The following is a 14,189-nucleotide window of genomic DNA, read 5'->3' on the forward strand; positions in this document are numbered from 1 at the left end:
TCTCGTTTGAATTGTTAAACATTTATTTTCTCGGGTCCGTTTAAAGCTGACTATGCGGTATGACTTTGCTCATTGTTGAAGGCCGTACGGTGATCTATATTTGTTAATGTCTGTGTCATTTGGTCTCTTGTGAATAGTTGTCTCATTGGCAATCATACCACATCTTCTTTTTTTTGTATACATTGTAATTGTTAACTTCTGTTTCATTTGGTCTCTTGTAGAGAGTTGTCTTATTGTCTATCATACCATGCACAATTTTTTTTATATAAAATAAAAAATTACATCACTGTGTTAGACTATATGGACTTTTACAATTTTGGGAGACTATTAAAAAATGTATATATCATATATACATTTTTTAATAGTCTACATTTTTTAAAAGTCTCCAATATCTTTAAAAATTATATACCTTTTTAACAATATTTTGGTCAAGAACAGGTGAATTACAGGTAGATATCAAGACCCAGTCCTTAAGAGGACCCCATAATCCCTAATGTTGTTTTAGTCTAATTACCAAATGTTGGAGAAACGTGACCACACCGAACATACCTTGACTACTTCTCTCCTCAGCTTCCTCCACTTCTGCCTCAGCCAACCTGTCAGGAAGTCCTAAACTTTGACTGGCGTTTATCATGGTACTCGACATTACCATCTGTTGTCGACGGAAACCATCCACTAATTCCTCCATTGATACTGTTGTATGGGAGTAATTTTAAAGAATATAAAACTATAAATATATTTATGGTCCGCTAAAGTCAAAATAACAACTAACACATATTATGATGATGCAGGCCACAGATGTGACAGTTTATGTTTCAAAATCAATCATATCAAAAGATACATGCATAAAATTTGCATACACTACAATTATAAGTACCAATTATGAATTTAAATATACAATACTATCATTAGACATTACAGTCTGAACCAATGAGCATAGTATGTAATAAATGAAAAGACAAATGTCATCAATTATTGAAATTGAATTTTTTGAAAAGTCGTTACCACAAAATTACAGATCAGAACCATTAATTCAATAGAAAACGATGAGTTTGTATTCATCTAACATTTTCTATAGCTTATCCATAGATGAGAGACAGTCTTACAATATAGCATTGTGATGGTTTCAGTAATGATTTGAAATGTATAATTTTAGCTTTATCAAAAAATAAATTTGGTTCTGCAGTCACTGGCAATTTTATAACACAACTTTTTATAACAAGTGATAGATAGTTTCACGGATTTGTCCTTAAACGAAGAATTCGTGAAAATTTCGTATAAATTCGTCCTTGCTTACAGTGGTTTGCATATTCTAGACGATATTTTCCGATGTTGTTCGTTCAAGAGTACTTTATGGATTAAAAATGTAAACTTACACACAGGTGCAGCTTCAATGTCCGAAAACGTAACAAACAACACCCAAACAGCTTGGATCAGATAGTTCTGTTGACCAAACATCATTGTTCTACAGGTAAACAAGGAAAAGAACATACTTATGATAACATGTACAGTATTGATATATATTGGTACATGCTATAACTTATGGTTTAGTGTAACGGGAAGTACTTCTTGATGTTCATCTGGCGCTGCAAAATCATACTGTTTTCTTGTATAATAAATTTTGACAGTTTTTTAAGTTTTAATGACATAAGGAAATAATTTTTCAGTATACCTTCAATTCTATACATTATCAAGCTGTGTAAGAATGAGTTGTGTGACTCGAAATAAGACATGAAAAACACCTAAAAATCACTCATACATTGAAAAATGTAAAATAAATAAAATACCGAACTCGGAGGAATATTCTAAACGGAAAGTCCCTAAGCAAATGTCAAAACAAATAGACTACACTCACCTAACAAATGGATAATAACTAATGACCAAACGTGATCATTTAATCGACAGAAACGTCTTGTGTGAGAGAACCAGGGTGTACATTGTAAAGTAAACATTTTTTTATATAACTAAGACATTAACGAGAATTTTGTTAAATGCATGATAAAAACTGTGTCTTATATTTTTTACATAAGGATATAAATATATTCTAGTGTGACAAAGAATATCATGAAGAAAAAGGAAGAATTCCCCCCCCCCCAAAAAAAAAAACAACCTATGTACAGTGTCTCGTCAGAGTTAATTTTTCATTTAGATGCAAATCTTCGGGTTGTTTTGTGGACAATACTTTAAAATTGATTCCTGTAACACGAACATTTCACGTCACAACTTTCTTTGTAATAATGTAATAATTAAACTTGCAAAACTATAAAAATAATTTAAAAAAAAAAATTAAGTTATCCATCTTATATCGTTACTTGGAAAATCACAAGTTACATTATTACATGGTCTTTCCATGTTGTATTTAATACTTCCTTAACTAGATTTAAATCCTTAAATAAACTGTCAACTCGGGTGTAATTGTCAACTTTGCATATTTAAATGACAATTTCTTAACAATACATTTTATATTCACAAAATAATCTGTGTCATCAATACAGTTTTTTATAATGGTGTTTGCGTGGGTTTTTTTTAATAATGTCCGTAATATAAGAAAAACATTGAGTAGACTAATTTAAAGTTGGGAATGTCAAAGGATTTTACCCTTATTATATTATCAGATGAACATCTTGGGTAAATAGGGAAGAACCATAAAACAAAACACATATTATATGAACGTAAATGATGCATTGATTGTTGGTTGTTTAATGTCAAGTGGCAAATATTTCAGGCATATTTAGGAACGTAAATCATATTTGACAGCCCATGGTATAAGGAAACAACTGACGATATCCCATTCTAAGGGGAGATATACGGGGTTAATCTGTAGTTTCACAATACTCCACCTTTTTAATCTCTATATTTGGAATAATAAAAGATGCGCCAAAGAGAAAAAAAGAAAGAAAACAAATCATTAAAAGTAAAAATATATAGACAATTGTATATGTAGTTACGAAAGTAAGCTCAAACTTTGATATATATCAACGAGTTGTATAAACATAATGTGTGATCTAGCGGGACGGCTACAGTGCAGGCGATTTGGTGTCACGATATATCAATAGCATGGGTTCGAATCCCGGCGAGGGAAGAACAAACAATTTGCTATATAACATCTATATAAGGCATGGAGATGTTATTGTTACAGATCAGCTAAATTATCTATAGTAAAGGATCCTACAAATTAATCTAAGATACACTCACAGAAAATAATTATATTATTAGGTACGTCTGAGCCAGTGACAACTCTACAACAGATTTATCCAACGGATCACCAGCAATGATGGTGGTACATGGCTGTGTACATTATGTATATACAACTCGTCTTAACATCAACCCAATAGTATATTATATGCTGATTTAAAAGAATGCCTGTAATATTGGTTGCTGTACTCCATGAACAGTTCATATAAGACCCGATCTTGAGAAATTCCCAGAACATACTGTGTAAACAAAATAACTATGCAGAAAAAAAACCATATTTGCAATTTATTGACAAAATCCATATTCATTGCATTATACCATACTTCGTAGACTTTGTTCAAAACATGCAGTCAGCTTCGTAATAGGATAATTGTTTCAAACTGTAAACCGATCGAGATAGCAAAATAATAGTAATTCTACAAACCTTTAAATGTTAATGTGCAGCATACGTTATTCTTCTTATCACAATGTCGATCAGTACAATGTGTTGCTATAGGGGGATGTCACTATCAATGAGCACCGCCTAACAAGTATTCCGTGTTCTTCTGTATTAAAAATCCAAATGATGAATACGAAAAGCAATAGATATAAGCCGTACCAATGCAATTTATTAATTTAGGACTGGACTGTATAGTAAGGTTATGAACAACTTACTTAGGGGCATTTTTAGATGTATTGTTTTACACTTATTTGATTTTGGTTCGCACAAATCTCTAGTCAAGCGATTGGTCTAAGTTAAATGCGTACCTTGTTAAAATGGTTTGAGAAAAACGTGTCCTTCTCAAAGGAGTAGGTCCGGTAACAATCGATTTTGGCCTCAAATTTCAGGTTCATCTGACGAAAGATTTTGACCACTTTTTAAACACTTAAATGTCTATTTCATTTGATTCAATTAATTTATGTGAAAGATTTTAACTAATTTAGTCCTTAAAAATGATCCGATTCAAGCTCAAATATGACAAATCTACCAAATATGCCGGAAAATGTCACTTTTCAGATGGTTTTTGTCAAAAATGAAAGTGGCCGCATCCGTGTTCATCCTCAACCTTTATATATGTTATGTATTATCATCAAATACAACCTACATTCAGGGATGGGGTCGATTACTTTAAAATGTAATCGATTAAATTACAATTAGTTTGCTAATAAAATGTAATTGATTACATTATAATTACACCCTATTTCATATGTAATCGATTACATTAGATTACTTTTCTTTAAAGTAATCATGATTACTTTAGATTACTTATGATTACATTATATATTGCAATATCAAAAAAATTTCTATAACTTTTTATACTTTATTGTTTGTAATATTATGTCATATATATACACTATACATGTACTTGTTTATACTGAATGATGAACCGTAAGGCTCAAAGTTAATAAAGAATAAAAATTAGAAAGCACATATTATACACAAATTAATGGAAAACAAAATTTATTCAATTTGTCAATAAATGAAATCTGTGTTTTTTTTAAAACTTCCATTTTGAATTAAGTGGGCTCATATATTTATGTCGAGCACCAAAGTCAAATTGGAACTAAATGTTTTCTGCATTTGAATTTCAATGTAGTTATGTAAAAATATTAGGTAAACTAATTGGGATTTAATATCAGATGTTTTCAATCAAGGAAAAATAATGCTTTCCAGGCATATTCTTGTATCATAAGATAGAGCTCAATCTCACAACGAAATATTATGGGTAATTTCCTTTAGTTAACTGTTAACAAAATAAAACACTTGGTTATACAAATTTGTTATATAGATGATACAATTTATCACATTAAATAAGGTCCCATCATTCTGAATACTAGTTTCATGATTTTTCATTCAAGCTTTACATTTTCTTATTTTCATCTGGTCTATCAAAAACTGTTTTCATATATATACAAGATTTGTTATCAGCAAGTAATCATATGAATGTAATCTTAAAGTAATCTAAAAGTAATCATGATTACACCTGTTTTTTTGCAATATAATCGATTACATTACGATTACTTGTAATCAGAAATGGCATGATTACTGATTACATAGGATTACACTGCAAAATGTAATCGATTACAGCTGATTACGATTACTGATTACGATTACCCCATGCCTGCCTACATTTCAATATTTAGGATGAACACGAATGCGGCCACATTCGTTTTACACGGGAACCGTCTAAAATTTAACTAAAATGCTAGAATTGTGAAGATTTCAGTAATATAGCATGACTTAATGGTGCTAGTACCCGATATATGTGCATTGTATTGTCAAAAACAGCCCATATTTATGTAGCAGAAGCATTCTACTGTCCAATAAATAACTAACAGTTTACATATAAAACAATTTTGTAAAACTGCTATATTTTGGGGCCAAAAAGGGGTCTTACTGGACCTACTCCTTTGCTCTCAGCGTATATCAAAAGTTTCTATTAAAACGAAACTAAGGTTTCATCACTGCTAGTAACAGAAACATTTCTATACTCATTTAAGGGTTTGCATGAAGTCTGTTGTAATGCAACTTTGTCCCTTATCAACCATATAACTTGGTCGAAATTTCCGCCATCCTCCCTGTACTATGCCACATTTTGCAGAAACTACCTATTGTATCCTCGGCCTTTATGTGCATGAAATATTTGTAACTGGATGCTCCGCAAACAAAAATTATGGATATATTACATTCTTTTCACATTCTAATCAAACCTTTTTTTTATTTTGATGGTAAATCAAACCAAGACTATTTATCAATCATAATGGATAATTGTCATTAGCAAGAATCTTAAAGCCTTTTCTTCTTATTTTCCAACTCTGAATATGGGATAAGTACTAGTATTGAATTGCCGTTCTTTCAAAATTAAAACATTTCATTGATTTCCCTATTCAATAAACGCGAATCACAAACAGATTCTATTTAAATATAAATAAGGAAGATTTTCACTTCAATATATCCCACCCTGTAAACAAATGTTCGTAAGAAATGTTGATTTACAAGAAACAGAGGGTGGCGAAGATGAACATGAGCTGGCATGTCAGAAATGGCTAGTAGTTCCACTGAGTAGTTCTTTGTTGATGTATGTATCATTGTCATTTTGCCATTCTGACATCACACTCGGTTCCAAAGTCAGGAACCTCTAGGCTTTGTAAGTATGTATGATTTTTTAAAAGGTTTCTTCGGGTGTATATTCCGAGTTAAATGTGGCATTCATTTCTCTGAACTCTTACACATTATTGTTTAGGAGACAGCGGTTGCAATCAATAAATCCCCCCAAAAAACACACTCAAATGGAATGCTGGTGAAACTTTTATCTGCATGTGATTTGTGGAATTACGTCATTGTTATAAAGACCAGCATAGTTCTGTATTCATCAAATACTGATTAAACAACGTGAATAAACATTTTGTAAACCATTCAGTATATAAATGGTAAATCAAGTTTTTATAAGACGCTACCATTCACCATCACAAAATGAACTTGAAAAACATGTAATGATAGACTCTAAGACTAACTTTCTCCAAGGGTTATTTATACATGACTAACATCCGTAATTACATTTACAAGGTTAGATCTGCAAACTTGAATTAGCATGTAGATTTATATTATATATAAGAGAGAGAAAGAGAGAGCGAGAGAGACAATCGGAATATAAGAGAGTGAGAGAAATGCACAAATTCTTTACTTACATATAGCAGTTGTGTCTCTCATTTGATCTTCTTTGAGGAAATATATACGAAGATCAAGACTGACAAAAAGTCTTTTAAATATAACTACCGTATCTGTTATTCCTCATACATGGGTTTGTTTTTACGGTTCAATACGTGACATTGTACATACGGTACAAGGAAATATTAATACAATATACCTTTACAAAAAGTACCAACTTCTTTAAATAGATTTAATAATTTGAATGAAATTGTCCTTTACAATTTGGCAATATGCGACATCGTTTATTTCAATTTTATAGAAACAAGGGTTCTTCGTGGAAGAGTTGGTATTTTTTTCGTCAGTTTAAGGTCAAGGAACAGTTAATGGACTATTTAGGGACTTATCATTATTTACCTGGGAGTGGGAGTGCTGGTCATTTTGAAATCAAAGGTATAAAATGTTCTTGATCCCCCCATAAAATTTATCTATTTTTATTTGATCCAAAACTTTAAAAAATGTGATCCCCTCTATTAAACATGCCAAAATTTTAACATGCAAAACACTTATCATGTTATTGCACAGAAATATTGCAAACATGAAATAATATCAGTGGATTGAGTCCAAAACCATATTTGAAAGAAAATTGCCTTGACATAGGACGCTTTCGTGAATATTAATGGGTAGAGCAAGCCAGTGCTTTGGGGAGCTATTATTTTTTTCTTATTTCCTTTATTGAGCTATTAAAGAAACTTTTTGAGACAGTTATTTACTAAGACGGATCTATCAAATTGTCCCTCCCTTAATTACGTGAATTTTGAAACCTGTATGGATAGTTTGTGCTTTCAGTTTGAACAATTTAATTATTCATATATCTGAGTCATATTTCATTTATAAATGTGTGATAGTAACCCCAAAATTTTGATTTATTAGCCTAAAAAGTACAAACTTTGAAATGAGAGTTATAAATGGGCCCAAAGGGATCTGATAATGAAAGAAAAAAGGTGCATTAGTGGTGTTGTCATCTCAGAATCATCTTTTGTATCAATATTCAACTGGTTTTGTGCAGAATATTTGACCATTTATTGGAGAACTTATTGCTCTACACTATAATCTTTCATGATGTAGCGTGATTTTAATTTTTTTGACAAAATTTTGCACAAATCGCTGTAGATTTCATTTTAATTTATACTTAATTTCTCTCAAACTTTTAAGCTTAACAAAAGTTTGCACTAATGCTTATTAATGTAGTGATCGAAGTGAGTGAAATATAACAACTGGATTTCGATTAATCGGGTTCTGGACATGATGAAGCACCCATGCATTCTAAATGGGACAAAATGACACAAAATGACAGCTTACTGCATCACCAAAGTATGGTCATGTCTTACTTAATTGTATGAATGGTGGTAAAAATATATTTCCATTCAACTGCTGTAATGTTCTTCTTGGCATTTTGTCTGTTGAAATATTTTAACTACTTATTTTCATGTGCAAAAAAATATTGATCCCCCACTTGAAAGTTATAAGAAAAATTGAACCCCCCTTTTCCACATACATAAAGGAAACTTGCCCCCCCCCCCCTGTATTTTGAACAGCCCCCTCCCAGATAAAATATGATAAGTCCCTTGTTATGTCACAGATTTTGGTAAAATTTTGATTTTACAAGATCTGATCTAAGAACTATAATTGAAAATCGAAAAGTTAATGCATTCATCTTTTTTGTCTGAAATATTAGTTATTGAATTCTTTAAAAAGAGTTCATTCCATTTTTATGATAATAAATAATTATAGGGTTACCGACTACCGTAAAAACGAAGTCGGTGATCCCATTATTATTTGACATCACTTGTAAACAGAAATTTGTGTACCAACAGGATATAGTTTTATAAAGATAAATTTATGCACTAGAAATCTGAGATTTGATGAATTTAAGACAAATTATTAAAGAACGTATGTTTGTCGATTGTATGTGCTTTCTATACAAATATTGAACTTTTTAGAAGGTATTTCAATCAGTAAAATTTAGGAAAATAAAAGCGACAAATTAAAAATTTCTTCGGTTTTCAATTCAAGTTCAACGAGCTAAAGATATACGCAATTTGTTTTCAATACTTGTGCCATATACCATTTACTGTAACTTGACTATAATTTGGTTGATCTAAGCAATACTTCTGTTGTGTATGAAATGATTGTCACTGGACATTAAGCAATAAATGAATTTTGTAGAAGACACAATCTGTCCTCTTTTCCAAGACCTATTATGACTATCAACAAATGCAAATTACCACTATGTCCTTATGTGTCAAGGCCTAGACGGAGGTCACAAGCGGAGCAGGAACCGCTTTACCTTTCATCAGTATCATCATTGACTTAAGTATTAGGGAGTTCGTGTTGCTCAATGTTATTAATAAGTTGTTTTTGTGGTATTTGTGTATTGTTTGTACTTTCATACTTTTTCGGTCAGTGTTTTGCTGTTGATTTATTTCGACCTAATATTAAGTGACTTTATCCCTTTTATTTGCGTTTAAACATTTTGTCATGAGCCAAAATATCCAGTTACATTTTTGTCTTGGTGAAGAAAAGCTTTTTTAAGGTTTAAATATCAGATACACATGTAAGTGTTCTGTTTCAGGAAACTACAGGAAAGGGGAAGGTATTTGTTTAGCCTTATTAGGTAATGATAATGTTCATTTATATAAACAAATGTATAATACCAATGTCTGGGCTAACCTGAATATAAAGGCTTTTACAGAATGTAAACTTGAGCTCAGTTCTGAGAACAATTTTATTGATTGGTGACTCAGTATTTTCCAGTTGCAAATATTTCAGACATGTATAGGACAATAGGATATTTTGGCTGTGATGTTCAGGGACTGTAATGTGAGAGATTCCACAAAAAATCAACTGTTGAAACAGATACATGTACAAATGTATATGAAATTTTGTTAGTTAAATGCAAATGTTGACAGGAAATGCCAATTCTAAACAACTAAACTATGTGCAAAAACTTTAAAGTCATTGAACTATCAGACAGATGCAGGACAATCATAATCTCCATAGAAATAAGACATGCCATACTTATACAACTGCATACACTGTCATGTCTTATCATAATTTAGTTCCCATTGTAAAATATGTAGAAATTCCAAAGTCAATAAAGCTGAGGGGACAGGGTCATAATCTCAAATTAAATGAGATGTGCTAATTCTAAAATAACTGAATACCAATTTGGCAAATAACATCACTAACATTAGTGGATCATTGTCAAAGGACATAATTACATGAAAAATTTAAAATAAATAAACAATGACTGAGGATGGCTTAGTAAAATAATCTTCTTGGAATTGCTGATGCTAATACAATTCCATACCAATTAAATACCGTTGACTTGCCATTAAACTGACCTAATCTTGTTCTCTGACATGTTTTACCCCTCCACATTCTTTATGTACATTTTTTTTTTTGTACCTGTCCACAGTCAGTGGTTGTTATTGGTCATTGTATATCAATTTTGTTTTCATTTCATGTTTGTATTTAAACCAGGCAGTTAGTTTTTTGTATGTTTAACATTATATCATGTACAAATGATTTAGGGGCATTTTATAGCTTTACTATAGGGTATGGGTTTGCTCATTGTTGAAGGGTTGACAGTGATTTTTAGCAATATAAATGTGTACATTAATATCATTTGGTCTCTGTTGGATAGTTGTCTCGTGTCTCATTGGCAATCCTTCCACATTTTCTTATTTTTACTGTACCAAAAGTGTAATTTTCTTAAAATTTCCAAAAACATTTAAGGGCCAATCTGACACTATGCTTCATAAATTTGTAATAACATTTTTATGGAAAAAATATGTTTCCTGTGATTTTACTGTAAAGAGACTAGGTATTGGTCAACAAAACAATTTAATAAATATTAGTACAATGCAAATATATATCTAACTTTGGTCATTCTTCCCCTATCCCCCCTACTATCACATTTTTAGTTGTGTTGATTTTTTGTATTGTTAAACCAGTATGTACATCAGAGGTAGCCACCAGAAAATAGTCCAACGTTCTTTCTGTACATTCTGCTATGAATCTTATAAATGGATGAACATCACCCATGTTAACTAACTGTAAAGTATCGTAATAAGTCTGTCTGTCTTCTACCCTCACTATAACGGGAGGATAACCTGCTTGCATGAGTATAAGATTCATAAGTAACCGGGAGGTTCTTCCATTTCCATCATAAAACGGATGGATATATACAAGTTTATAATGAGCCAAGGCAGCATATTCGATTGGGTGAAGTTGTAATGCTTCTTCGGAATTCATCCATTCTATAAAACCATCCATTAAAGTTGGAATATCCTGCGCTGCAGGAGGTGTAAAATCACCAACAAAAACTTGTGTCTGTCTTAATCGACCTGCTTCTGTTAAATCTACATAGCCTAGCACTCTTTTATGGATTTCTAGAATATCTAGTAAAGAGATATTACCAATTTTGCCTAACAAAGTACTATTTACAAAACTTAAAGCAGCATCTAATCCTAGCACTTCATTCTGTTCTAATAAACTTTTACCTCCAACTGCAATTCTTGTTTCTATAATTGAACGAGTTTGCATCAATGTTAATGTGTTCCCTTCGATAGCATTGGAATGATAAATATTTTGAAAATAAGATTCTTTTTTGGCTCTCCGCAAACCAGGATGATTATGAGGAACTTTCATAAAATGTTTCAATTTCTTATCAATTCTGTTAAAATTTTTCAGATCAATTTCCTCGACCAATGGTTGAATTCTCTGCTTGGCTACTAAAGCTTTCGAATGCTCTGGGCATATATGCAAGGCTCTTTTGTACATGCTGTCTGCTAAAGTAATATCATGCTCAATTTTTTCTAAAAATTCTCCATAGGCGGTGAGAATCTCTACGTGTGAAGGATCCAGATTTATGGCATGAAGATACAGTTTCAATGCTTTTTCTCTTTTGCCTTGAGCTTCCATATCCAAAGCCAGATTCATCGCAGTTACTGCCTCTTTACTCACTCCTGCAATTACAAAATCCTTAAAGGTCAATAATTATATATACTTTATTTCTAATAAATTATAATGAAACATTTATGTACCTGTACACAGATTAAACAGCGCAAGAAATAGCCAGATTTATCATGTTTACTGTCATGACTGTGTCAAAAATTCAATTGTGATTTTTATTTATTTTGGTAGCTCCAAATACAAACAAATATTTTTTTTATATTTTTAATACTACAATTTTATATAGCAAAAAACAAATCCATGTATGAAATGAGAAGCTTTCTATGATTTACAAATGTATCTAGAAGTTCAATATTCCGATCTTTTTAAATTGTCAGTTTTGCAACAATGTCTTTGAGATGCAAAAAACATCTAAGCAATCTTTGCAAACAAGTTTGAGTTTCATAACATCAATGGACACAGCATTCAGTGGCAAATCGATATGCATATTCAGAATGAAAGTCAAATTATTGTGCCATGAAAACAGGAAAAGCTAACAGGGTATGGGAAATTACAAAAGAAGTGAGAATTGCTTACGTACATAGTGTAAATGGGATACAGGAATCTGACAAAACAGTATAAAGCGGGATGCGGGATCAGAACCCCCTTCAAGGAAACATTTTTTTTTACTTTTAGCCGACTGGTCAGTCTTTGCTCTTTCTCCTAATTGCTGCATGCATATGCTTAGGGGAGAAGCTGCAAATACCAATTTATAAGCCTTTGGTTCGACCTGGCAGGGGAACTTTAAATATGGGCCAGATCGACATGAAAGGGTTAGGACTTACAGTTCACATTTTATGAGCATGTTTAAGTTCAAGGAATGTGAAATAGACATTTGCTGATCTGAGCAAGTTTTACAGTCAATGTGCGTTGTGGATACATGTGATGTATATAAATTCTATTGATGAGGAGAGAGACACAAGTGAGATAAAGGACAAAATGACAGTGGATGAATCTATCAAGTTTTAGATTTTAAAATATGACTGTATAACGTAACGGTACCCAAATTGCAACGAGTACCCAAATTGCACCTATTTAGCAAAAATAGCAGCGGAAATCTTACAAGATCTCCTAGAGACTAAACAATTTGTATTTTTATGTTTTGATACTATACATGTCTTTCAAAATAGGTAAATATATTTAGATATACACAAAACGTTCACAGTATTTATCAACAGGTGAAGTGTTTACTGAAAAAGCAAAATATACTGAAACGTCGCCATGCGACGTCATCAAAACGTCATCTTTTTAAAAATTAGAAAATACAATATGTTTCAAGTATTCATTTCTTAAAAAAAGAAGAGTAAGCATGGACAAATATCCAATTGTTCAAAATATTTGAAAAAAATAAACAAAAGCTCTGTTATTCAACTTTTGACGATGCGAATTTAAGCATGGATGCAATTTGGGTACTCCTCATTACAGAATCATTGATGGTTTGGAGGTTAGTTCAGACCAATTTTTCTATGATTCCATATAAATTGAAAATCAAATTGGTGTACCTATATAGTAAAGAAGGATACGGCTACAAAATAAACACAAATATGGAACTTTGTTTTAATCATAAAAAAATCGTAGTTGAAAAAACTGTCAAAATAGGTGCAATTTGGGTACCGTCACGTTATACAGTTTGAATAAGTGTGGTGGCGGTGTATACGTATACATGTAAGTGTATAAAGAAGATGTTTCTAATCCAATAGTGAATATTCAATAATAAGGGATTCTACACTTCATGAGGATTTTCCAACTGAAGTGGTTCATCTGGTAAAGGTGGAAAATACAGAATAGGAAACAGGTAACAGGAAAGCCCAAAAGACCACTGAGGCGATTATCTATGACACGTACAGTAAGAACTGATTGTTCGATGACATCGTTTATAGATTTATGTAAATAGATACTTTTCACCTCAGTCGAATCGGGTTCTTCCTTATTATGAGACTCACAGTAAAAATGAATACAGAACATAAAATTTATTTTACATAAAACTCAAAATTATTTATGACAGTTCTGCTCAGTGTCATTACCTGGATTTGTTGGAACCAGTCTTTGACTGACTCGTACTATAACTGAGGTGTCATGTGCTGAAAGTGTGCTTCCAAGTTCGGGTTTTCCTGGGGAAGCGAAAACAGACAGCCAGACTGCCGGTAAATAAGTCGATAAATAAGCAACTGCTATGCCCGTCAAGAACACAACTAATAGAAAAGATGTTCTAATCATTGAATCCGATAAAACTACACTAAGGTTTATACGATTATTCTTTGGAAATCGTATAAAACCACTGGTTTCCATGTTCATTCATAATGTGCAGCACTTTCTGTTTGACGTTTAGTAATGTCAAGGCCGATAA

At 31.9% G+C, this 14,189-nt stretch overlaps 2 protein-coding genes across 3 annotated transcripts in view; both read right to left on the reverse strand.

Moving 5' to 3' along the window:
- The window catches only part of LOC139480971 (uncharacterized), a 30,716-nt gene extending 23,675 nt beyond the window's left edge, over positions 1-7,041 (reverse strand). Inside the window, exons 1-4 of one of the 2 annotated variants that reach the window (XM_071263967.1) lie at positions 6,865-7,041; positions 3,620-3,740; positions 1,377-1,465; positions 550-693 (exon numbers count right to left, since the gene is read on the reverse strand). In XM_071263967.1, coding sequence (XP_071120068.1) covers positions 550-693; positions 1,377-1,461 — 229 coding nt within the window. In that variant the 5' untranslated portion in view covers positions 1,462-1,465; positions 3,620-3,740; positions 6,865-7,041. The remainder of the gene's footprint in view (positions 1-549; positions 694-1,376; positions 1,466-3,619; positions 3,741-6,864) is intronic. The other variant, XM_071263968.1, reaches the window with a different exon arrangement.
- A 3,674-nt stretch (positions 7,042-10,715) lies between these two features.
- LOC139480973 (protein adenylyltransferase FICD-like) lies at positions 10,716-14,187 on the reverse strand. The gene is made up of 2 exons (XM_071263971.1): positions 13,867-14,187; positions 10,716-11,856 (listed from the first exon to the last, which is right to left on the reverse strand). The coding sequence occupies exons 1-2, from the start codon at positions 14,135-14,137 to the stop codon at positions 10,775-10,777; spliced, it is 1,353 nt and encodes a 450-aa protein (XP_071120072.1). The 5' UTR covers positions 14,138-14,187; the 3' UTR covers positions 10,716-10,774.
- Positions 14,188-14,189: the final 2 nt, after the last annotated feature.

The sequence above is a fragment of the Mytilus edulis genome, chromosome 7, assembly GCF_963676685.1.
Source record: "Mytilus edulis chromosome 7, xbMytEdul2.2, whole genome shotgun sequence".
Taxonomy (NCBI): domain Eukaryota; kingdom Metazoa; phylum Mollusca; class Bivalvia; order Mytilida; family Mytilidae; genus Mytilus; species Mytilus edulis.